The sequence below is a fragment of the Solanum pennellii genome, chromosome 1 (genome assembly GCF_001406875.1).
Source record: "Solanum pennellii chromosome 1, SPENNV200".
In the NCBI taxonomy this organism is placed as follows: domain Eukaryota; kingdom Viridiplantae; phylum Streptophyta; class Magnoliopsida; order Solanales; family Solanaceae; genus Solanum; species Solanum pennellii.
Genome location: NC_028637.1, coordinates 100,157,147 through 100,184,339, shown reverse-complemented (window position 1 = coordinate 100,184,339; position 27,193 = coordinate 100,157,147). Strand labels below are relative to the sequence as shown.

General features: G+C 33.2%; 1 protein-coding gene across 11 annotated transcripts; it reads right to left on the bottom strand.

The window, feature by feature from the left end:
* Nucleotides 1-3,707: 3,707 nt before the first annotated feature.
* LOC107008462 (ATP-dependent DNA helicase Q-like SIM) lies at nt 3,708-22,337 on the bottom strand. 11 transcript variants are annotated; one of them, XR_003578603.1, is made up of 19 exons: nt 22,204-22,317; nt 21,338-21,392; nt 20,634-21,239; nt 20,324-20,543; nt 20,114-20,224; nt 19,441-19,630; nt 18,572-18,920; nt 17,558-17,784; nt 17,383-17,430; nt 16,492-16,548; nt 15,363-15,443; nt 15,044-15,107; nt 14,033-14,132; nt 13,872-13,955; nt 13,304-13,391; nt 13,115-13,207; nt 12,195-12,287; nt 4,464-4,814; nt 3,708-4,261 (listed from the first exon to the last, which is right to left on the bottom strand). XR_003578603.1 is itself a non-coding variant. In XM_027917249.1 (18 exons), exons 3-18 carry the CDS (start codon nt 21,208-21,210, stop codon nt 4,515-4,517), a joined length of 2,682 nt encoding a protein of 893 aa, XP_027773050.1. In that variant the 5' UTR covers nt 21,211-21,239; nt 21,338-21,392; nt 22,204-22,317; the 3' UTR covers nt 3,708-4,514. The 11 variants fall into 11 exon arrangements, 7 of the variants coding, with proteins under 7 accessions (XP_027773050.1, XP_027773058.1, XP_027773052.1 ...); XM_027917249.1 differs by having other exon boundaries at nt 3,708-4,814; XM_027917257.1 differs by lacking the exon at nt 4,464-4,814.
* Between the last annotated feature and the right edge of the window lie 4,856 nt (nt 22,338-27,193).

Sequence of the window (27,193 nt, the reverse complement as noted above, 5' to 3'; positions counted from 1 at the left end):
CACAATAGACCATTAATAACATAATTTCCCAACTATCGCCAAGTGATTTTCCCCATTACACTAATTGTTTAGTTAATATCATCCTAACAATCAAATTGAGAACTTGTGAACATAGGCTGTTTTTAAGGTTGAAATTCGGTGAGTATTTCAGTTTTCTTGATTCAATCTTTAAAACAACACTGATAATCAAATCAAGAATTGAATAAATAAAAGATTCTTACACTATCGCAGACGAAGAACAGTAAAAACCTAAACTGTAGTGTTCAAGAAACGAAAAAACGGAACCGCTCTCTTCTCTACAGCGCCATTTGTCCCGCGCTAAGGCTTGAAGGCAAATATTGGTACAGCCACCGCATATATATAACTGAGGACATCAACCGCGTTATGCGTACGTATCACGCCACACGCTTTTTTATTTCTAAAAAATATATAATTAAAACACAGGTAAATGTAATGCATATTTAATGTTTCTAGATACAAATTACAATATTCATTTGTTTCCATTTATGTTTTGGGTACATAATAATTATCGTGATTCATATTATTTTAACATAATCTTTTTAAAAAATAATATATATTATTTATTTTACCTAATTTATGTGATATGAAATTAAAAGTCAATTAAATTTTAAATATATTTTTTTTAAAAAATATTTTAAATTATTAATTATTTTAGCTTATAATAATCTTAATTAAAGTAATTTTTAAATAATATATATTATTTTCTCTGTCTCAATATATATGGTTCATGTGAAATTTCGATAGTTGTCATATTTAAAATATTTTAAGCTGTGATTTCTAATACTCCTAACACAACTTTTAATAATATATTATTTCTTTTATCTCAATTTATAACATATTTTTAAAAAAGATATATGTTAATCAAATTTTTAATAATACTTTTTAAATATATTATTAAGTATTGTGATTCATAATATTCTTATTGTAACTATTAAATTGCATACGATATCCCTCTTTTTATATTTATTATATGAGACATAGGAACCAAATAAAATAAAATGAAGCAATTAAGAAAAATCATGAACCAAAATAAACAAAATGTTCAACTATTTTTTTAACAAAATAAGTGAAAGCAAATGTATTAGGAAAACTTTCCAAAACACTCCACGTGTCCATCGTTGAAAAAGCGTAAATATATTAAGAAGATACGTTTAAAATGAAAAATTGGGGAAATTCAATTGGCTCAAAAATTCGATAAATTATCAGACTATCCTTTTGACCCTAAATATATTACACGCGTACAATTTTTATTTACAAAATTATTTTTAGACAATTTGATTAATAATTTTAATTTTTAATCTAAAATATGTTATATATTTAAATTGTATGATAAGAAATCATCTTATTAAGTGTGAAATGAATACTTACATGTATTATGGATATTATAATTTTTAAGTGGTGTTAATTAAAATATTTTTATTAATAAAAATAATCATAATGTTAAAAGAATTACACTTAAAAATTAAGATCTAAAAATGACATCCATTAATGCCTCATTTGTTTACACTTAATGGAGGCATGAATCTGAATAATTTAGATTCAGCTCATTAAGTACGTTTGATTTTCAGGTCTGAATCTGAATCATTCAGTTTCAGCTAATCAGATTTGTACGATACCCTTAACAACATTCAGGCTCATTTGATAAGTTATCAAATGATAAATCATTGCCTCTTTACTTTGGGCGTGCCTTTTTATCTCGTAACTAAAAACTCTCTTTTTCTCTTTCTCAATCAAACACCATTTTCCCCACTTGAACTGTTAAGTTTTTATAATCCTTTCAAGTATTTTTTATATTAATAATTTTCTTGTATTGTCGTGTGTCAAAAACAGAAATTGCAATAATATTTTTAGTGTATTGTTATTTATCAAGATTTTGAATGAAAACATAGTAGTTCAAATTATGATTATTAAAATTTTTAAAACTTTTTTTTTATCAAAAGTGATATATTTTTGTTGAAATGTAAATTTTATAATATTTTATTAATATAATGTTCAATTTCACTTGCACATTCAGATATTGAAAATAAATAACATTAGTTATTTAGTATTTAAATTTAGAAACTACATCTTAATATTCAGATCAAAACACTAAAATATTACTGCAAATACGTATAAAAAGAAAAAGTTGTGCATTAAAAGAATTCAACTACCGGGATTTGAACCAGGAATTCTGCCTAAGACAAGAGAGACTTGCCATTGCTACAACGGACTATTTTGGAATTAGGAATGGGAACAATTTTATTTGTACTTTTTGGAGAAGCTTTTTATTTTACATCGGTACACATGTAAATGACATGTACGGCCACATTTTTTCTTTGAGCAAATTAAACTTTTAGGGCCCGTTTGGCCATAAATTTTGCAAGTAAAACTTGGGAAAAAACTTAGTAAATTTTGTTTGTCCATACACTTTTTTATTATTTGGCAAATTTTTTTGGCAAATTTTCCAAATTCCCAAATACTAAAAAAAACTAGTATTTGGGCCAAATTTCATTATTTGGAAAGTTTTAGAAATTCAATTTTTTACCCTTAACTTTTTATTTTACAAAAATAATATATTTATTGACACCAACCAATTCAATTAGCTCCCTTCTACATGCATTCTTTTGATTTCATACATTCCTTTATTACAGTTAGTCTTAATGAACTAGCTACTAAATAAAACATGAATTGCATTTATTTTATTTTGCTAGATAAATATTACGTTGTTGATGCTAGTCTACGGAATACAAGAGGATTTTTAGCTCCATTCATTGGAATGCGCTATCATTTGCAGGACTACCGAGTAAGTGAAAGAGAGCCTAAGAATGGAAAAGAGCTATTTAACTATAAACATACTTCTCTGCGCAATGTAATTGAGAGAACTTTTGGTGCATGGAAAAGTAGATTCAGAATACTAAGACAAGGCATGAACAACTATGAATGTGACATGCAAGTGAAAATAGTAATTGCTTGCGCTGTATTGCATAATTTTTTACGTGAACACCAAAGTAGTGATGGAACATTCAATGAATATGAAAATGATGATATGGTTTTTGATGAAAGTGACGAACTACTGGCTCAGGGTAACAACATCGCTTCATCTTCTTGATTGTCTGATTCGAAAATGTAAGCTCATCGAGAAGAGATTGTTCATAAAATGTGGGAAGATTATATTAAAGAATAGGTTGAACTCTTTCAGATGAGAAAGCATATGTTCTTCAGTGATTGCAATATTTATTTCCTTTTGTTTTCTTCTCTTTTTTTCCCCGAATTTATATTAGTTGTATTTTCATTATCATGATTTGTACCAAGACCTTTTCACTATACGAATATTTACTGTAATGATTCTTGTTGATTTGTTGCGGAAGTCATAAATCTTGTTACGTGAGATTTCTATTGTGCTATGTAATACAAATTTATGGTTAGTTTGATAGTTTTAAAAACTTATGGGTATAAATCATATTTCTTAAAAAAATGAAATATGTTTCTCAAATTCTATGGCCAAACACATGGTAAAATTTCACCCAAATTTTCATCCAAATAATATTTGCCAAAAATATTTGAATATCTATGGCCAAACGCTAGCTTATTTTTCCTCTTTCATGATATATATATTTCTCTTTTCTTTCTTCATTATTTTACTATTCCCCTTGTAAAAATCCTTGATGATGATGTAATACGAGCTCATATGAAGAAGTATTTGAAAATTAGGACGTAACAAAATAATCATTATTGTTGTTGACGTTGATATTCGAACACCCTTACTAGCATGCCAGTACCAGGATGTGATAGTCACATATTAGAAAAATTTACAAAGTTTTCAATGTAAAGAAAAGGACCATCGCAAAGAGTTAGTAATCAACAAATACAAAGAAGAACACGTATGTTGATCCATGCTAATTAATATTGTTCCTTTGTCTTCTTAATTTTCTAATTAACCAAACAGGCCTTGAAGCACTTTCATAACCATCAGGGTACAATCTGATAATTTCTAGCTGTAGATTTCTGAGAGTAATTGCAAATTCTAATGCTTCATTCATCGCTTCTCGAGCACCAGAAAGTGCTTCTACTATTTCTTGACTTACAATGTAATGTGAACATATTTGATTAAGTATGTTGTCGTGTCTTTCTTCATACCTTAAAACTCTGTCTTCAGCTTGTTCTAATGCTTCTGTGACTATCCTCAATTTCTCTGTTGCTATTTGCTTCTTTTGCCTTTTCCTCAACATTGGCAAGTATAGCAAGAATGATGATGTGAAGCCTATAATTGCAAAGGTGATGTTATAATACATGTTGAGGATTCATCTAAAGTAGATGAGTTGTTGATGTAAAATACAGAAAGGGAAATTGATTCTTTGCTTTGAATCAATATTGGCATCACTTGCTTGAAGTGAATTATATTCCGTGAAGGAAATGAAAGAATCTGGAAGCAGAAATTAGACATAAATGGAAAAGGAATAAACCAAAAATGAAGTGAGTGCGCTTGTGACAAGGTTGATTGTTTCACATTTGTGTCACTTTTTTGACAGCTTGGCAGTCAATCTTCCTCGAACCGTGTTAGAGTCAGGCTGACGTTTACGTGATTTTCGTTTTCTTGGAGATTTCCAAGTTCGCTTTCTTTGCAAGCGTTGGCGACGGATCTCGGGATCAGCCCAACCTTCTCCCCATTCAGCAAAACTGGAAAAGGACTTGGGGCTTGTAATGGAAAGCAACATATCTGCTTCGGGATAAACATGGAATGGCTGCTCTGTTTCAGAATTCAGGAACTGCCTTCCACGTACTGTTACTTCTGGATATTTTATCTGCACACGAGTCTGTAACATTCGTCGCCATAAATGATCATCCGTAGCATTGAAAATAACCAAATACAAACATACTCCAAGTTCAAGATTGATTTCAAAGGTAACATAGCATAAAGAAAGCAGAAAATAAGGCACCAAATGAGAACTTCTACCCCCTCCCAGAAGAAATATACCGCTAGAGATGCATTATACCAATATTGTCGTGAAACCACAGTTCCAAGGAAACAACAGCTGGTTTAACACTCAAACTTTCACACGTTTGACTAGTTATATCTTTCCACATTCTCCATCAAACAGGAGGAACCAGACGGATAAAAGTAAAACAAGCAGATCTCAAATATAGCACAAACCAAGCAAAGGGGTAATTAAATGTCTTATTCTTAGTGACAGTATCAAACTAATGCAGTTTTCCTGGATGACAATCTTATCATAAGACAGTCTTGTCCCAATAAAAGCGTCTATTATCTTTTTGCTTTGACCCAAAACCCTTGACCTCTTCTCTTAATTAAAAAAAAACTCATATCCAGGACATTTCAAATCATAACAGTACTACTTTTACTTTCAGAAATAATATAATTGTCCAACCGAGGATGAGTGAGGAGATAAACTGATATGGAGGGATGGGTGCTAAAGACCATTGAAACCTATGATCTAGAGTCGTCAGAAATCGGAGATAATAGCAATATGTGAAAAAAAGGTTCGAAACATCAAATTTCCAAAGCAACTTTTCTTGTTTGGTGTGCAGTGCAAGATGCAATTTTAACAGCTGACAACACAAGAAAAAGGAGGAGGATTCTTGTGAGTTGGTATGTATGTCTGAAAAATCTGGAGAAGATACTAATCATCTCTCGTTGCGTTGGAGATTCACTTTACAACTATGAAGAGTTGCATTCTCATTCCTTAACATCTTTTGGGTGTAATCACTGACAGTGGAGGAAACAATTACAAGTTGGAGATTGGAGAGGATACGCAATGAAAGTAAGGCGGCTTGGAAGACAAAACCGCCTTGTCTCTTTTGGAGTATACGGAATGAAAGGAATATGTACAAATAGGAAAATGTTTCATAATAGTGAGAATGACAGAAAGTATTAAAAGATCTTTTCTATTTCACTTGTATTTTTGGTATGACATAAAAATAGCATATCGTATGGATAGTTGGTCAAACTTGGTGAACATAATGTATGACTCCAGCAAAGTCGTGCGTGCATCTTGCATTCAATGAGCATCTTGTATATCACGAAAATTGGGGGCCATATAATCTTTATGCAAGGGGATAGTATTTCCCATTCCTTTCTGTAACCTTCTCTCCTCCAATGGAGAATAGTATTATTTCAGGCTGGCAGGTAGATCATACTACTTAACCAAGACAAAATCTTCTAATGGAACTTGGTTCAACTAGGTGGAGAGCTCAAAGCTCCACATGCGAAGGATGACACTTAGCAAAGCAGTATTGTTATGGTTAGTCAAGAGGTTGCGAGAGGCATCAGACAATAGGAGGAAAGCTTTTAAATCGTGAAGAGGCAAAGATCTGGTTAACTATTTATACTTCTCCTTGAAGTTCAAGAAATATGGTAGATTCATCTCTATGATTGCAGTAAATGGCGCATCCAGATCAGTAATAATTCTACCTGAGAACAACTTTAATGAGGGGTGGTTGGGGCTTGCAACGAAAATTGAAGGCTTCATAAATGGATTGAATACACAGCTTGAAGGGGAAAGGAATTATAAAGAAGCATTACACAGTAATAGATGGGCTCAAAAGGAACAAGAAATGCAGCAGGAGGTAAACTCTTTTCATGCCTGCAAATCCAAAGGCGGACAAACTCCTACGTAGATGCCTAGCGGCATCAATATATATTTACTGCTTTTGGGGGGTGAAGTAGTCAAGAATCCAGAAAACATAAAAAAGGGAAACTGTAGTTTACTATATGTGGTTATATTCTGAAACAAAAACTTGGAGACCTTCAGGTGGGTGTAGGATGGATCACAAAATTAATGTTGAAGATAATTTCATGCTTCATAAATAATTTGAGGACCAAGAGATTTGGGATAGTGTCAAACTTTGTGCTAGTGACAAAGCTCCTGGCCCTGATGGTTTTACCATGGCCTTCTATACCGATTGTTGGGAGGTTATTGGAAAAGATGTCATTGCTACAGTCAAGAACTTTCATAAGAGATGTGTCTTTGAGAAAAGCTTCACTCTACCTATGCGGCTTTAATTCCCAAAAAAAATGGGTGCTAAGGAGCTCACTGACTTCAGACCCATTAGCCTAATTGGTAGTGTGTACAAGATCATCCCCAAAATACTCCCCGAGAAAATCAAAATGGTTATGCACAAACTGGTGGACCCCCAAGAGTTGCCCTTCATAAAAGAGAGACAAATAGTGTATGTCATTCTTCTGGCTAATGAGTATGTTGATGCTACAACTAGAATATGTAAGTTGGACATTCGAAAAGCTTATGACCACCTCAATTGAAAGTTCCTGTTGGAGACTCTTTCTAAAAAGGGCTTTGGAGGTAGATGGTTAAAGATGGATGAAGTTTTGCATCAATACTGTGAAATTCTAAGTTTTAATAAATGGCTCTCCTATAGGTTTCTTCTCTTCACAGAGAGGTTTAAGACAAGGAGACCCATTATCTCCCTTTCATTTTATTATCATTATGGAGGGGCTAAATGATATGTTGAAAATCGCTCAAGGTTTTAAGGTATCCAGTAGAGTGGGGGTTGATATGTAGATTACTAACTTACAATATGCAGATGACACTCTTGTCTTCTGTGATGCAAATAGGAACCAACTCAAGATTTTAAGGGTAACCTTTGTTCTTTTTGAAGCTATCTTTGGGCTTCACATCAATTGGAACAAAAGTTTCTCGTATCCCGTAAATGAAGTCCCTGATACCCTCTTTGGCTAGGATTTTTGGGGGGGGAGGACAGGAGACCTACCAATACATACTTGGGGATGCCTTTGGGAGCCAAAAGAAAAACCTATAGGCATCTGGAATGGGGTGATCGGAAAATGCAAAAAAAAGTTGGTGAATTAGAAGAGTCAGAACCTTTTTTTAGGATGAAGATTAACAGTCATCAACAGTATTTTGGACTCTATGCACCTATATGATGTGTTTTTCCCAATTCATAATGGTGTTATTGACAGACTTGATGCTTTAAGGAGGGTGAAACCAAGAAATTCCACTTGGTTAAGTGGGATACTCTGATTGAGAGTAAACAAGCAAGGGGATGGGGATAAGGAATTTAAAAATCCAAAATCAATGCCTTATGATGAAGTGGCTACGGAGATTTGTTTCCAGTGAGCAAGCTCTGTCGAAATATGCAACAGGCTGAATATGAAATAGAGGATCTCTGGATAGCTAATATGGTCACTAGCACGTATGGATCGAGCCTTTAAGAGCCATCAGAAACCATTGGCCAAAGCTCAGAGGAGACTGCAGTATTAAAGCTCAGAGGAGACTGCAGTATTAAATTAGGTAATGGTAGGAAAACCTCTTTTTGGGAAGACAGATGGCTAGAACAAGGATCTTCAAAAACCTTGTTCCCGAATATTTTCACCCTAAACCAGCAGCAAAGGGCCACTGTGGCAGAGTGTGGTCAAACCAATGGTGGAACCTGAGTTTTTGGAAGACCTCTTAATGACGGGGAGATCCAAAGGTTGGTGGAGTTTTACAAGGTCTTGGGGCAATTCAAAGGAACTACTCATGCACAGAATAGTTTGGGATGGCAGGATCAAGATAATTTCAGTGTCAAAACTCAAAAGAGCCTACAAGAAGTTTAATCCTTGTAACAGTTAGAGAAACAGGTGGTCATGGAAGCTGATATGAAAAACTATAATCCCCTACAAAGTGTCATGTTTTACTTGGCTCCTTGCTAAGGAGGCAGTTTTGACCCAGGAAAATCTTATGAAAAGAAATATTCAATTGAGTCCTAAGTGCCTCCTATGTGGTGAAGAAGAAGTAGACACTGTCAACCATATCTTATTTCAATGTAGAATAACCAACATTTTGTGATATGTTTTTATCAATCTGAAGGGCATGAAATGGGTTATGCCTAGGAAAGTTACCCAGCCCCTGAAGACATGGAGTAGTAATGCTTGCATAACTGGGCATAAAGAGAGGTGGAATATCATTCCGGCTTGCATTTGATGGTCTGTGTGGAAAGAAAGAAATCTCAGCTGCTTCCAAAACAAGAGTAATTCCATCCAGAAGATTAAGATGAACGGCTTAGTGTTGTTTCTTTTTTGGTGTAAACACGAGTACATGGAAGATCTAAAATCAGCAACAGATGTTTTAGGTTCCTTGTAAATTTTGCTATACAATTGAAGATCTTCCTGCTACTCTCCACAATTGTAATTAGGAACCAGTAATTTGTTGTGCCAGGTTCTATTTTTTTTTTTTTGGGGGAATAGAATGCAAGTTGATACCTTCTCAAAAGAAAATACTTTGGAATATTAGGGGGTTAAATGAGGAGAGCAAAAGAGCAATTGTAAGAAATTTGTTGCTTCAATGGAGGGCTGACATTCATGTGTTGATTGGAACTAAGCTAACAAGGAAAGACTCAAATCTTTACCAACAAATCTAGAACAACATATGGTTGGGAGAAGCTCATGTAGAAGCTATTGGAAGGAGTGAGTGGATAGTAGTGCTATGGGACAAAAAAGTTTGGAACGAGGAAATGGTAGACAATGGAAATCAAATGCTTACTTGTAGATTTGAGGGCATAGAGCCAGAACTGACATGGCATTTAAGTGCAATTTATGCAGAATGTGATAGAGGGGAAAGTAGGGAACTTTGGTCGGAACTGGCAGCCACTAGAAGCCTTTTTGAGAGACCATGGGTAGTATGTGGGGATTTCAACATCACCAGATATCCAGAGGAGAGAACCAACTGCCAAAGAATCTATAGTGCAATGACAGTTTTCAGGATGGATCAATGGCATGGAGCTTGTAGACCCTCCTTTATTTGGAGGGTCTTACTCTTGGAGAAGGAGTGAAAATCATGAGAGTGCTTCCAGAATAGACAGATTCCTCTACTCTTCACAGTGGGAGGAACAATATCTACACATCAAACAATCATTGATGCCGAAATTGGGATCATACCACAACTCCTTCGTGCTTACATGTGGATATATGGATTTCAAGAAATCATAATTAAGTTTGAAAAATGGTGGTTGGGAGTGCATGGTTTCAAAGAGAGGGTAAAAGAATGGCGGGCCTCTTACAATGTAACTGGGAGCCCAACATACAAGTAACTACCAAACTAAAACTCCTAAAAGGAACGTTAAAAGAACGGGGGAAGGAAAACAAGAATAACTAGAGACAGAGGGAGGACATCCTGAATCAAATTACTGGATTAGAAAATATCATGGAGCAAAGAGCACTCACGGTTGATGAATTACTCCAGAAAGTTCATTTGGCGATGGACTTTGAGAAGGTGGTCAAGAATGAGGAGATGGCATGGAGACCGAGGTTTAGAATCCAATGGTTGAAAAATGAAGACATAACTATCACAGAATGGCCACACCACATAAGAGATGCAACACCATTGAGGCATTGACAAAACTGAAGAGGGAGGGGCATATATCACTGATCCAGAAGTTATCAAGATGAAAATACACTATTACTATCAGAATCTCCACAAAGAGACAAACATGGAGGACCTAATCTAAACTTACAAGACTTCACAAACATTAGCTTGGGGGAACGGATGCAGAGACAGTTTTGAGGAAGAAATCTTAAAAGACATCAATCTTTGTGTCAGTGACAAGGCAAGGCGCTTCCCAATAAGCTTCTTTAAAGAATTTTGGAGTGTCTTTAAAGAAGACATCTTGAACACTATGAAGTGTAACTGGGAGACAGTGCAGCTACCTAAGCTCTCAGGTGGTCTTGGAGTTAGGGATCTTCGAAACCACAATGAGTGTCTCTTGATGAAATAGATGTGGAGATATGTGGAAGAAGAGCAGGCTCTTTGGAGAGAAGTTATACATCACAAGTATGGCCAAGACTCCCAGTGGTGTACCAATGAGGTCACTATACCATATGGAGCTTCAACATGGAAAAACAATAAGATCCTTCTGGACCAAACTACCAAATTAGCAGGAAACGTCAAACTCAGAATAGGAAATGGAGCTAAAATACTATTCTAGAAAGATGTTTGGGTAGAACTAATGCCATCTTTCCCTGACTTATTTTCTTGCTGTAGCAATCCAGATATCATTCTAGCTGAGAGTGGGGCAAATGGTTGGGATATATTTTTCAGGAGACATTATTATGATTAGGAAATAGATAGGGCAGCACAATTGTTACATGTAATCAATGAGTTTAATTGTTTTGCTACAAGGCCAGACACAGTCTCGTGGGTACACTCGAAGGATGGAAGGTTCATAATTAACAAGCTCTATAAGAAGGAATTGGAAACTCAGCAAGGCCTCAGAATGGCTAGATGGAAATATGTATGGACAAGCCAAGCACCTACCAAGATCAAATGTTTTGTATGGTTGGTAGCTAAGAGGGCTTGTCTGACTCAGGAGGTACTGCAATGAAAAGGTGCACAACTAGTACCAAGGTGTTTTCTATGCAATGAGACCAACAACCATCTTTTTCTACAATGTAGAGTCACAGATCAACTATGGTCTCTGTATTTGAGGCTCACTGGTAACAACTGGACGATGCTAGAGCATACTGCTGACCTATTGAGTTGCTGGATCGGGAGAGGAGGAAGTAAAAGCCAAAACAAGTGGTGGAGAAATATTCCAGCTAGCTTATGGTGGTCAATATGGAAGGAAAGAAATGGAAGATGCTATGAGAACAAATCAAACTCCACACAAAAAGTTAAAGAAAATTGTTGTATTGCATATTTGTATTTTTGGTGTAAACGGGAATGTATAGAGGAGGTAGAGCAACTAGTAGATATGCTAGAATCTTTGTAGCCTTCCTAGTTCCTCTATGAACTAATTTTTGGAGGTCACCAGCATATCCTTAATGCTGAGGAATACAACATTACTAATTTCAAAAAAATGATCCTTACATATGGTACTACTTTTTGGCACCAACTTGATGTTTTTTAGTGAATTCTAGACTTACAATATAGAATAAACCAACTGAACCTTCATTAGACCAATAATAGGAAATTAGAAACGATTCCAAGTATTTGTTTCCACTCCCTGCCAGGCTACCACATCGTACATGTTTCTATAATTGGAGTTTTCAGCATTGAGAACAGCTTGATTAATTTAAACCATAATACAATAAAGTATAAATGAGAAGAATATATCACATAGGTCATAAAAGTAACGAAGATTGGATGGATTTGAGAAACATAGTGCCAAAACTTAGTGGTAAAACTTTTTATGAAATAACAAAGGTTACTGTGCAGAAAGCATACCATGTCATCGCCCTCCCTAATAAATCCTTCAACTTCCAACAGTCGAGCAAGACCTCTCCACCACAAGAGGTCACTTGCACTAAATTGTTGATACTACAACAAAATACGCAGAAGACAAATGACAAGATTAGAGTTGCAATAGGAAAGGGTAAAATACAAAGAGTCTTAGCAGCAATGTTGTAAAATGTCAGAAAACAACAAAAACAGATCAATTTCAATAAAAGAAATATCTGGCAATCTCTTGCATTAGTTGAACCCAAAATAGAAGAGTAGAGTTGACATTATAAGCTACTGGAAAGATTGGAATTAAAGGTAGACATAAATATAATTCTCCATAAGTACGAGAATTTACAAGAATAGAAGAATGCACGAGTAACTTAAAAGGTACTCTCTACAAAATGAGTAACTTTAAAGTGGTATAGTAAACCAGAATAAATGCAGTGGATTGACAGAGTTTTCTGTAAAAGAAAATTGGCACTTCAGAGATGAGCAGAATTAACACGACCTTGTTAAGAGTAGGAGTAACATGTGGCTGGAGAACACCTGCTCGACAAGTTGAACCTATTTTCAGTATGACGTAGTAGCTTTATACCATAAGACGGGACTTGCAGATTATTATAAGCATCGCAACATATGATTGATGTCAAAAAAGATTTTGTAGAAAGCTCTTCGAGAGCAATCCAAATTACAAACATGATATATCTCCAGGGAACTATATTGGCAGGGCATGAAAGATCCCAGAAACTGGTAACAAGAAGCTCATTCAAATTGAAGGAAAATTTGTAGGTTCTTTGTCATATCCCTTGGTAGACATGCTTTCTAACAGGGCCCTCCTGAGAATTTTCAATGGGGCATGCACATCAAACTAGCAGATAGCAAGGGATAAGAGGGAGAGAGAAGGCCTTGAGCAGAACAAGTACCTGTTCCCTTATTCTGCTGACTAAAGCCTTGATGTTTGGCCTCTCGCCAAGTCTCCCTTCATAACCACCATAGGAGATGTCTGCAAAATTTCTCTGCGCCAGAAAGTATTAACAATGACCAGCAATGCCAAAATGAGATGACAAAGTATGAAGGAGGGCAAGCAAATGTGAGATGGCAAACGTACTCACACAATGAGTAGATACAACTTGCAAGAAGATCATTGCCTCAGCCTTTAAATTCTGTCTTTCAGGTGGACCTTTGATGCATATATCACACCTGTGCATTATGTACCAGGTAAATGACATAAACTAAGAAACTGAACTCATTGTAAGTAAGAAAACCTATGATAAACATGTAGTTTATTGAGCAAAAATTAATTTTACACAGAGGACGAAGGTAAATGTCAGTAAGCATGAATTGAAAAAGATATTAGCCAATGGGATGTATTTGGCACATCTTTACATGCATAGGAAGTCATCATTTACTTCAAACTGCTACAAATGAATCGCTCTTTTAAGTGGCATGTCCTGTGATAAAACGAGTACCTGAAACCTCAGTTTAGAGACTAACTTAAGAGGAATCAAATATTAGAACCAAAACTTATAGCTCATCAATAGTGCTGTTTCTTTGCTCTCCACACCCACCCCGAAAGGAAAGTGGAAGAAAATTAACAGAAAAGCACAAGCACACATCCTTGACATGAAGCAGCTTGTAAGGAACAAAAGAAAGCACAATAGCCAGTATGTCTTGACATACACGAGACATTTCTCCAAAAGAAAGTGCTCGCCAAAGTACTCCACAATTGTCTTGGCTCTACAGCAAGAAGTGTTCATTCCATATCTGTTGAACATAACCAACACATAAGATGGAAACCAAAGTACTAATTGAAGTCGTTCAATTAATAATTATCTTACAACCTAAAGCAATCAGATAACATCTTATATGCTTGTTTTGTCTGCTCTTCACTTCTTTGACTTGGTAGAAGCGTAGGTATTCTTGACAAGTTTGCATACAGAACTGTTTCACAAAAATCAAACAGCTTAAAAATACATGTAGTGCCTCCCCTGTTGGAAGCCTATGTCTAGATCGATAGATAAACATAACTCTTCTGGATAATTTAAGTTGAATAAGAGAGCGTTTTGGTATAAGTATATCAAAACCAGACTTGTGCACTGCAGGATAAACTCTGCTAAACCCAGGAGAAGGCATGAGGTCCCTTATCACCAAAGCTATTCATATAGTAATATTTTGACAATTGTCAGATTTCCTCTCACCATGTTTATTTTCTGGTAAGTTCGCTAAAATCCTATCATCAACTTCTTCCTTAGTTGTTACTGTGTCATTTTTATGTTTACTTTTCTTTCTAAACAAAGTACCTTCAAGAAGACACTTTGTACATTCATTTAACTTTTTGTAATGAGAACCATTTTGACCCTACAATGTCTAGCATTTCTTTGATATGATTCTAGGATTAGCTCCTATGTTTTTAAAGTCAATCACTTAATCAAAAATGTCAAACAATTAGAGAAGGAGAAAAAACAGTTAAAATATAATCATGCCAAAATTTCTGTGGACATCAAATGTGCATCCATGTTAGACTAGAATTAAGAGGTTGCATAACCTTTTTCCATGTCTGCAAATTCACAGTATTTAAGTATTTCATAGAAATTATGTCCTTAGCTTTTGATTCTAACATAGAACTTCCAATTTTACTAAAAAAACAGCACTGCTTCAATGCCCATTATATGTTATTTTTCTCCAAGAAACTGATCTCATGCATCAGTTGGGAAATTGTTCATCTCACAATCCCAAACATTGCTATAAATGATGAACCAGTGGATAACATTTTTTTCTCTTGGAAGTAAAATGATTCTTCTCAAGATAACGACAAATAAACAACATATCAAAAAAAAATCAGATCAACTGACCACACTCTGCTACTTTTCCATCCCGACCAGCTCGACCAGCCTCTTGATAATAAGCCTCCAGACTCTGTAAAGGTACAATAGCTTGACCAAGAAGCATAACTGAAATAGTAACAAAAAGGCAACTAAAAGAAAATAGTTCAAACAAGTCCCCTCTCACATAGTGCTTCTTAACAACACATAAACATATATACAATCATATTTTGAGAAGAAGAAACACAAAATAAGAAAGGTGCTCAAGATTCTCATGGAGTCCGTTTACATAAGTAAATAGACATAGTTAAATAAAATATATTAAGGATATCTAGCTAAGTAATTGCACCTGGGGCCAACCATAGTGGATGATCCTTCGCACGTTCAACTTGTCAATGCCCATCCCAAAGGCAATTGTTGCGACAATGACCTGAATATCAGAAAGTACAATTCATAGCCTCAATTAACTAATAAACAAGCGTAAAACCTAAATGTAAGTAAACAGCTTTAAGCTCAAGAAAATTGCCCATATGGTGTCAGGATATCTTGAAGATACTATTATCAAAGAGTTGAAGTGGATGCAGGCATGCAGAGCATGCTTGAATATCACTGAACTTGGTAAAAAATTTAGCCGAAAACCTTTGTATGGATTCATCTTATTATACCAATTATCAACAATGGTAAAAAAAATGATAGCCTATGTTGAAAAGAATATGCAACAGGAAATTTTTTCAAATCATTATGACTTACTCATGACAATTCAATCAAAACAAAATAGGATAAGAAAATTATATTGCCTTACTTGAAGACAATTTACAGATATGATAACCACTCGCGATTCGGGAAACAGGACAGTAGGACCATAATTACATGTTGCGGACTTCTTTGTGGCATCTCATCAATAACATTTAATGATGATGTAAAAGGGCAAAATCTTTTTTAGAAGTGAAGTTCACTAAGAAATTATTTTTAAAAAATTTCATACATAAGAATTGAGGCAGGAATTAAATAATAAGAGTCAAAACCTAGATTCACATACCACAATATATTCTAAATGTACAAACACCCTCTTATATTAGAATCATCTATTAGTAAATTTTATCTGACATCTGACAGTACAGAGATTGGACAACACCGAAACTAATTCAACCAATAAAAATAAATACTACTAGTACTATGCCTCAATGCCAAACTAGAGGGTTCAGCATATGAATCCTCAATTGGACCAAGTTCAGATAAATAACCTATAAAGCATATGAGATCAGGACATAGAGATTGATCGAACTTGATTCACACAAAAATAAAGACAATATGTTCAACGATGAATTTCTTCTTCATGAGCATGAGGGAATATGCACATATCACTCTTAAATATTGAATGCAAAGGATCAAAGACCTACAGACATGCAATAAATTGTTAAATAAGATACAAAATATTTGTTAATTTTACTCCATCTTAACACATCACCTAGCTTTACCTGCAGAGTGTTCTCGTGAAATTCCTTATGCACCTGCCTCAGATGTGATTTTGGCAACTGAAAAGCGAAAGAGCAAACATTACTGCTCAATTGACAAGGAAGAGTATACTTCATTCCTAAACAGCATCATTTTTTGTAATGCCCAGGGCTGATGCAGGTGGGTCAAAGAGAGAGTTGGAAAGCTTCTATGTTACCAAGCTGCTGACAGAGGATAACATATGACACCATAGGAAAATCTCACGTCGAAAAGTTTGAAAAATGAGTAAAGTGATATATAAGAACATATAGCACAAGTTCACATGGTATGAGCGCTTTTGGGCTTGATGATAGTGTTGTCCAGGAGACAAATCTGTGAATCTGTTAAGCCAAGGTGCACAAAATGTAACGTGGGTTTATGTTACACCAACTATGACATAAAAGCCAAGTTCCTGAAGTACGATGATGGGCCAAATATTAGCAAAAGGACACTTAGGTGTAAGGAGGCACCCTCACTGACACTCACAGTGGAGGGCGAGTTAATGAGGACAAGTTAAAGTTTGCAGTTAATGAGGACCGGCAAGTTTTTAGATTAGCAAGCTTCTTAATAAGGGGTACATATGACACTTAAGGCAAATCTCACATCAAAAAGGGAGAAAAGAGTGAGGTGTTACATAAGACATACCATAAGTTTGGATGGTATGCATGTCTTTGGATTCAATGATGGTGTAGCATAAGAGACCAATATGTAAAGGTCAGTTGCACAAAAGTAGACAATAAGTCGAAATGCTTGAGCAGTGAAAATTTTTAGACCTTGACTCTAATCTAGCAGACATCTACCACATAATATCACGGTGACAAGTTAAAACTAAATTACATGAAAGAAAACCAATTGAATAGCATGCTTATGATCACCTTTACTCCACTTTCACAACTATGGTTTTGCATCCTAAAGACATGCTCCTACATCATACAACCATGCAATTATCTGAAGCCTTCAATCAATTATAATTTGTGGTGAATTAAACGCAACTCGATAAAACCAGAGGGAGAGCAATACAATTAATTTAACTGAATGGATATATATTACCTTAGCATTGTAAGCAGCAGCCTTGATCCCAAATTTAGAAAGAAATTTTGATATACTTAATGTTTCTTTCCTAGTTGGGGCATAGATTATTGTTGGTCCATCCTCCAACGGTTTGTGTCGAAGCTTGGCTCTTTCTTTTGGATCATTGGCCAGATCAGGAGTTTTGTGCAACAGAAAACCACTACAACCTTTCAGTGGTAGCTTTCCACTAAATTCACCACAAGAAACTGCAGCAATTATTAACATCAGTCCAATTTATTTGAATTCATAAAGTAAGTTATAGGAGTAAATGACCAAGCTTATAATTTAAAATAATAAATTTACATTTGAGGTAGCCAATGAGAAATTGAGGAAACCCCTAAAATGTAGCCTGGACAAGAGTCGTTACTTAAAATGCAACATTGGCAGTTAGAGGTCAAGGAAAACCCACAAAAACCATTTCCTTTACTTGGTTTTAAGAAATGAAGAGACTATCTGTCACACAAAAAGGTCAAGCGTGAGAATGCAAGAAAGAGTAGGATGAAATACTATTATCTTATGTGGTCTTTTGATCATCTATTAAGAGAGTTGTGTCATAAAATAAAATGATGCAAGGTTTTTCTTCTATCCATTTCCAGGGATAAGCCATATCTATCTCAAGCTAAGGTTATATTCTCTTGAATCTCATACTAAACTATGTTGCACCGATGTGACGATAGATTCTCTAGTGGTTATTGCAAGTGAGTAAACTGAAACTTAAACACTTTAGAACGTAGATAAAACAACTGTTGCAGCTACGACAAAACAAAAAGAATTGTTTCAATCCACACTTAGGTAACTACTATTAAAATTTTCAAAATTCTCTATGTTCACGCAAAATAATTTTCAAGGTCTCTGCAGCGGCTTTCGGACTTTGGTAACAGATCGAGTTATTGTAGTGTAATCTTTAGTGTCATGGAAGATGGGGTCAATCAAATTTTCTTAAATTGGATTTATACTGTATAAACGATTTTTTCACCCAAAGAAGAGTTTTACCATCCAAATCATCCACATCTTGCACAACATCACACTCATCTTCCAGATACTCAACAGACAGTTGTCTATCCTTCGATGAATCTAAACCATATCTCCCAGGAGAAGATACTTCATTGTCACTGTCAGAAACAGCATACCCCTCAACGTCGTCTACATTAACCTCATTGATCCCATTACATTCATCCATGCGACCATTGGAAGCATTATCAGAGCTTTCAGAGTTCTCCTCTAAATTTGTAGACATTAACTTATTTTTCGAGGAAGACTTTCCTTTTCTGGAATAAATGCTTATCAATTCATGAAAATCCTTCTTGTAGGATGCTAAGGATGATGTTTTAGAGTGTTTCACCTGCAAGCAGCAGAAATAAAGTGATTTACCATTATTTCAATAAGCATATGTCCAGATAATGAAGACCGTACCTTTAGAAGGTTCAAACACTAATACTGTAGCAAAAAATAAAACTAAAAACAATCAATGGGAACTTTATTAAAATGCAGTATAGCATTTCATGGTATTATGCAGCAGACATAAAATGACACAAAGATTAAGGATCTAGTTTAAATACCACAACTATTCAAAGGAAGTAGTAATTTAGTTATTGAGTGTGAATTCAGGATCAATTGATAGGAAAACATAATGTAACAATTTAAGTATTGAGTTCCCTCAAGAATTTAATGTCATGGGAGTTTAAATGTTGTATGGATTATTAACAATTTGTTCTCAACCCCCCCCCCCCAAACATACACACAACAAACAAAATAAGGAAATGTAAGAGAAAGAAATCGAAGAATGAAACGGTGCAGCAAATGCAATTGCAGGATACAAGCAATGACAAACTAAAAATAAATACCGGTGTAAATTAACTTACTAAAAATCGGAGATTTGGCCGGAAAAACGAAGTGAGAACAATTTTTGTCGCCTTTGACATGTGCAATGACTGCAGAATGTCTTCTCGAACACGAGTAGTTGCAGTAGCAGTCAGTGCCATGATCGGAATGTCAAACTTCAGAAACTTCATGGTATCCATGCTAAAGCTCTCTCTCAAAACAGATAATCGCCTATGATACATGGAAATTTTGTGTCAATATTTTCCTGCAGCTTTTGCATGGCTAGAACAGAGTTGATAAGAGATATATCCGAGGAGTTTGTCTAGTCATATGCATGCTATTTTCTTATCATTTAATAAGCATGATGTATTAAGAGTCATATCTACAGTCAACTGGTAAATTAGTCCTTGTAATTGAATAAGAGAAAATTACTAGGAAATAAATGGGACATACTAGAGTCAGGTGTAATTTGATAGCCTGGTCTAGCAAAAGACCGTGTCTACAGGGCAAGCACTATCTTCATAACAGAATGATGAAAAAACTCAAAGAACTTAAAAAAGTTGGTGTGGTGTGTTACTAGATTAATGAGGAGAAAGAAGTTGATATTTGCTTGTCAGAAGCAACAGGAACACAGAGGCTTGAGCTTCAACTGCACGAACCAATTTCAAATACTAGCATTAGTCTGATTTATCAAACAAATAAAAGAATAAAAACCTGTAATCTGGTCGAAAATCATGACCCCACTTAGAAACACAATGAACTTCATCGACTGCAAATAGAGCAATTCCTCGACTTTCAGCAAGGCTTTGGAGGGGTTTTATGAGTCTGAATGAAAAGGAAAAAAGAAAAACAGGAAACTCATCTGTCAAACAACAGCCAATGCTATCCTTGAAGTACAATTCAAAAGATTAATATGCTCAATACCTTAGAATTGTCTCAGGGCATACATAAATGATACTATACATGCCTGCCATTGCTTTTTGTTCAACACTTTTATCAGTTTGACCAGATCCAAGGAAGCAAGCAGAAACACCATGTTTTGCTAACTTCAAACACTGATCGTGCATCAAGCTAATCAACGGTGATATAACTATGACAACCTTCCCAGTCAGCAATGCCGGAATCTGAAAACACAAAGATTTCCCTACAGAAACATAACTCTGAGACAATGAAAATCACATTTTACAGGAAGGGAGGGAACGGTGAAGAAAGAAAAAGTGTGAGGGGTTAATACCTGATCCTGTTGCTGCAAGAACAAGACAGTCTTGGTGAGATAACCAAGCTTCCAGAGCATCTTTCTGAAAATCCTTCAACAATGGAAATCCAAAGTGTTTCTGCAACAAAGTCTTGACCTTCGTTTGCCAATCTGGTCCAATATCTTCATCTTTGCAATAAGATGATGATATAGCTTTTTCAGTTGCAATGTGGAGATCAGCATCCTCTAGAGGGGGATGCACATTTTGGCCTCCCGTATCTCTTTGGAAGACTTCTGATTGAGACATATTCAATTTATTTATTGTCTTGCTTCTTTTAGGTCTACTTTCTGATTTAATGAATTCGTTTATGCTCGATTGCCGTATTTTTCCTGCATAACAAGAAGAAGAAGAGGAGCCTCTTTTTCCCAGCATATCAGCACAACTGGTGAAACATGCAGTACTAGTTGATGCACTTGCAGTGTTTCTTCGAGAATCATCGAGTAGATAATCAATCGCACTATCAATTGATGGACCCACAACTTCTACAGCATCTGTAATATCAGATAACTCAAATCCCATTCCAACCAATTCAGCAACAACTCGGTCTGGGTCCATACTGTAATAATTGTTTCAAGAACAATGAGCTGAGAGTGCACATACACAAAAAAGTCAGAGAGTCCAGATTGAACTACAATCAAAGAAATTGAAAACTTCAGAATATTTACTGTTTTAGGGGACTTACAAACACAAAACTAATTTTTAAGGTCGGAAAGTGTTTCAGTTTTCCTGATGCAATGCTGCAATCACGTGAAAATAACGGTGATAATCTAACAATGCTCTAACTTCAATCAAGAATTGAATAAACAAGAAGTTCTCACAATAGAACTTTTCTTTACATAATTTCCCAATTATTGCCAAGTGATATTCCCCATCACACTAATTGTTTACTTTCTCCAACAACATTTGTTCTAAATATCATCTATCTGATTATGTAAACACAATCAAACATATTGAAAACTTCTGTACATAGAAAAAAGAACTCGCTTATAACTGCATCGACTGTTTCTAAGGTTGAAAGTATTTCAGTTTTCTTGATTCAATGCTGCAATCTTGATGAAAATAACACTAATAAGCAAATAATTCTCTAACTTCAATCAAGAACTGAATTAACAAGAAAAAATTTAAGGTTGGAAAGTGTACTGATAATCTTATAATTCTCCAACTTCAATCAAGAATCAAGAATTGAATTAACAATGAAATTTCAAGGTAGTAAAGTGTACTGATAATGTAATAATTCTCTAACTTCAATCAAGAATTGAATTAACAAAAAGTTCTCACAATATACCGTTTATTTACCTAATTTCCCAATTATCGCCAAGTGTTATTACCCATTACAGTAATTGTTTACTTTTTCCAACAACAGTTGTTCTTGACTGTGTTTTAATGTTATGTAAATACAATGAAACGAATTGGAAAAAGAACACTTTTACAGCTACATTGACTATGTTTTAATGTTAGAATTCGAAAAATATTTCAGTTTTCTTGCTGCAATCTTGAAACAAGACCGATAATCTAATAAAGATTTTCAAGAATAATTGATCTTAGTACCTTTCTGTGTAGACGAAGAACAGTGAAAACCCTAATGTTAAAGAAACGGAAAATTGGATCCCCTCTTCTCTACAGCGCCATTTGTCCCGCGCTAAGATTTTGAAGGCAAGTATTGTTACAGCCACCGCATATATATAAGTGAGGACATTAACCGCGTCACGCTCACGCCACACGCCTTTTTATTTCTAAAAAAAATTATAATTATTTGTTTTAATGTATTATTTCATTTTAGGTAAATAAATACTTTATTTGGTAAATTTTTACACGGTTGATCAAAAAGGGCATTTGTTTGATGTTAAATTTGATTTGAATTTTGAAAAATGTTATTCAAGAGTGCAAATTAATTTTTAGTTCATACTTTAAGAAACCCTTAAAGCGTATATATTTTGTTAATTTAATATTAAATTATATATGAAGTTTTCTATTATTCATGAATTATAATCTTTTTATATTGAAATACGATAAGAAGAAAGGAAGGAAAAATGGATATACGTGTTTATGTGGGAGTATACGTGCATCTGTTAACTTCAGAAAATATTATATAATTAATAGTATCCCATAAAATATAAAATAATACTTTATAGTATTGATGCAAGTTAATTGATTCACCCCGCTTACCAAGTTCAATTCCAAGAAGAATTCTTTTTTTTAAGTAACAAATAAGATATGTTAGGTTGGATTTTTAAGAAGAAAAAATCACATAGACTGAGCAAATATGTATTACTTAACCATATTTTATCATAACTATAGTTTTAAAAATATACTATTAGCCACTAATGTTTCGTCTTCTTCGCTAGAACCACTTACGAATTTGTACATCCAACATATACAATCATATTTTTTGTTTTCCCCAATTTTACAAATGCTTTTTTTCTCTCATTCTAATCTTTTTTTACTGTTTTTTCCCATTAATTCACTTAAGCACAATCAAATTTCATATTTCAAAAATTTTATGTCTCCCTCTCAAATCGTGCTCTCACAATTTCAATTAACTTTTTGCAATTTTAATTATTTTTATTTTTTGTTTCCCTTCCAACGGTCTCAATCTTTTATTTCATTTTTATTTATATCTGTATAGTCCTCTAATTTCTTTCAATTTTTTCAATTATCTCAATAGATACATACAAATTATTAATGAACAAACTCACTTTAAGAGAACTACTCCATGTATATAAATACATGCCAAAAAATCGGATGATTTTTTTTCTTTGGATCAGCTTTCGAAAAAGAATAAAAAAAAATAAGCCTAACCTACAAATTCTATTAGGTGGTCGATACACCATCATTTTTTATTAGTATAAGTCAACACATTAGGTGTTCGTTAAATTTGCCCCACATGAATATAAAAGATAATGCAAAATTATAACTAATAATGTGTCTGTATGGACATATATATATATACCTTTAAAATAAACTATTAAATAGTTCAAGAGTAAAAAATTATATTGTTAAATAGTTCAGGGAGGTAATATGTCCTCATGAAAGTTTAGTATCGCAACAGCGAATTCGATCAAAATTTAGAAAATTTTCAGATCCTTATCCCTAGTTAAAATTAAGACGGAAAGAAAAGATTAAGGATCCCTTCTCTTTTCGAAAATAGAGCAAGACTCCATCCATCTGTCTACTGGTGAATTTCGTTTGTTCAATCATCGTATATTTGACCACATCTAGTTTTAAAATTGTCTTAACCTAACTTGATGTCACACTTGAGTTTGTTTTAATTATGTTTTGGGGAAAAGGCCAAATTTATCCATGTGTTGTTAGAAATTGGAAACCGAATAATTTTGTCTTTTCGTTAAATTTCTTATTTAATATCACGTTTGTTAATTAAAAAGATATTTTTACCTATAATGATAAATGATGACGATCATACTAAAATATAAATGAATTTAGCGAATCATTATTTTTGTAAAAAAAAAAATTGAATGAACATCTTGATAATATTAATACTGTGTTATATATTTCAATCATTCAAATTTATTCATATTATTATGTGATTGTAACATTAAAAAAGAAATACACTTAATAATTAAATCAAGCTAATGAATGTTAAATGGACAAGGAAAAGTATGCATCAAAAAAGATATTTCCGTTGCCGAGGTTTGAACCCGGATTTCAGTATTCAAATTGAAATTGCCAGCGCTACAACGGATTACTTTGGTATGAATATTGCAAACAAAATATATTTTAAAATTTTGTAAAAGAAACATATTGAATTTTCTTTTAAACGCCGGAGGAAGTCTATATAATTTAATCACTATAGTTATTAGTCTTGAAAATATGAATTTCACCAACATATGAAAACTAAATGATTAAATATTCATATTTATCGATCAATTTAATTAATTAAAATAAATTAATTTTTATTTATTTATTGTAATCTCGGCTTCATAAAATCACTAAATAAATATATAGTAATAGGGACGTGAAATATGATATGATGGCATGCAAATATAAACAGAGGGACTAAGTACTAACATTACACACATAACCTCTAAAACTTAAGGCGATTGAAAAATAATACATTTTTCATCTAGACTAGAAGTTAGAGATAATTTTGTAAATTATACGTGTTTCTCGTCTTTTTAAAAAAAATTTAATTATTTTTACCTGAAATATTTACTGAAGAACATTTTCTAAAAAAATATAGGATTCTTTTTTGTTTGATTGCTAAACTGTATTTTTCTAAAAAGGAGAACATAATTTCTAATTCGGAGTCTAAAGGATGAAAAATGTTAACAAATTTTTTAAAACGGTAAATAATAATTTTAATACTTTATATATAATATATTTATTAACTAAATCATGGTTAGAGGTTACCTTTGAAAGATTAAATTTTAATCATTTTTAACCTATGACACGTGTCATTAATCCAAATAGGAATTTGAGGAACATGGAGAGAAGAGAAATTGAGAGGAGCCGGAAATAAATAAAGAAGTGATTTGACACACATTTATCATTTTCAAGGTCATTCATTTTTTTTCTCTATTTTTTACCATTTTATTTAATTTCCAACTTATTAACTTTAATTTTTAAAACATACAAAATCCGCCATTAAGCAAACATCTGTTACCCTCTATTAGTAAAAAAACCCTAAAATTTCAAAAAAATTCCTAAAATTTCAAAAGTTTTTATCTAACAAGTAACAAGGCAAATATATTTCCTTCTCAAATTGTATTATATCCAACCGTCTTAAATTTACACGATATGCATTTTAATGAAAAAATAAAAATGATCATGGAGAGACATTGTAAAAACTTTATAGAAATGATCTCATTTTTTAAAATATGTTATTTATGCTAATTATATTCATAATTTAGTTTGACTCAAAATATAAAAAGACGTGGCTTGAGCAAGTGGATGTTGACAAAAAATCAAATGCATGCTTTTATATTAATTTTGTATTTTTTTTATTCTATCTTTAATTATTAATATCGTAAGAATTATATATTTATTTCCGTATATTCTTTCTTCATTTAGTATTATTATGAATTTATATTTTTTGCCAGTTAAAAATATTAATTTATAAATTTTTTGGACACTATAATTATTTTTTCATAATTTTTGATAAATTGTCCTACTTCTCTATTATTGTGAAATAATAAATATGTCATTGACAATTCACAAACTTTAATGTATAATTCAATGATCAACATTTTTATTACTCACACAACCTTTTATTATCATAACCTTTAAAATAATTTTACCATACTCATGACATTATCTGATATTTTAGTCTTATAAATATAGATATTACAATACTTTATAGAAATAATTAAATTAGTCTCTTAAGTTATTATATTTATTATATTCGTGCCTTTAATTTAACTTAAAGAATAAATGAAGACTATTGAATGATGATTGATTTATTTCAATGGATATGGACAAAAACTAATAGGAATGTGCATTGATTTCGTATTGCTTCTTCTTTTATTTTTTCAGTGATTAAGATCATAAAAATAAAATTGAATTATTTTATTTTATTTTATGTGTTCATTATAAGTTCTATTTATTTTATATGAATATCTAACTGTTGTAAATTTATAATTTATTTTAGTTCAAAATAGTAACATATGACTTTGTTGGAATCTACTAAAACTACTAATCAAAAGTTTCTTCAATGAAATCAACTATATGTGTAATGTGTATAAAAATGCACACCTCTTTTATCTATATTATATTAAAAAAAATTATTGATATCTTAATCGTCAACAAGTTCAATATTAATTAACTGATTACACTTAATAATTAAGATTTTAAAAATAACCTTACAAATAAATCCAACTTAAATGTTTGCAATTGTTAATGATGTTAAAGTGTTCACATTTATATACTGGAAGTTTGAAAAAGATAATGTTACACAAAATATGTATTAAAAAATATTTCCGCTACCGGGATTTGAACCCGGATTCTTCAACCAGATAGAATTGCCAGTGCTACAGCGGACTATTTTGCTCTTAGAAGTTCAAACAGATTTATTTTGAACAAATTTATTTTGTACAATGAAATTACATATAAACTCCATATTTCTTCTTCGAACATATAAAATTTTAATTTTTCGTCTCGATTAAGGATAATTTCGCAAATTAAGAAAAAAATTCATTGTGATTTGTGAATATTCGTTGATGATAGATATAATACAAGTTTATATGACGAAAAAATGTGTATTCAATTAAATCCAATTTGTTTGAGAACTAAGACGTGTTAAATTAATTATTGTTGTTGTTGATGTTGATATTGTGAACACCCCTGCTACCTACCGTACTAGTACCAAGATATGATCAGAAAAATTGGCTGCTATAGCCAAATTTATCAAATGATAACGCAAAAAAGTAATGTATTAAAAAATTTCCGCTGCCAGGATTTGAACCCGGATTCTTCAAACAAGATAGAATTGCCAGTGCTACAGCGGACCGTTTTAGTGTTAGATATAATCCCTAAATATTTTTTTTAAACAATACAAATTTTATTTTTCCTCCCGATGAAGGAT

What these genes read in the sequence shown, in the direction of transcription:
- LOC107008462 (XM_027917251.1), bottom strand. Translation starts at nt 21,210, where the DNA reads ATGGACCCAGACCGAGTTGTTGCTGAATTGGTTGGAATGGGATTTGAG. An exon ending in GGCCAAATCTCCGATTTTTA is followed by an intron (nt 18,921 to 19,440) that starts GTAAGTTAATTT and finishes TGCTGCTTGCAG; the next exon opens with GTGAAACACTCTAAAACATC. An exon ending in TTCACGAGAACACTCTGCAG is followed by an intron (nt 15,444 to 16,491) that starts GTAAAGCTAGGT and finishes TCTGATATTCAG; the next exon opens with GTCATTGTCGCAACAATTGC.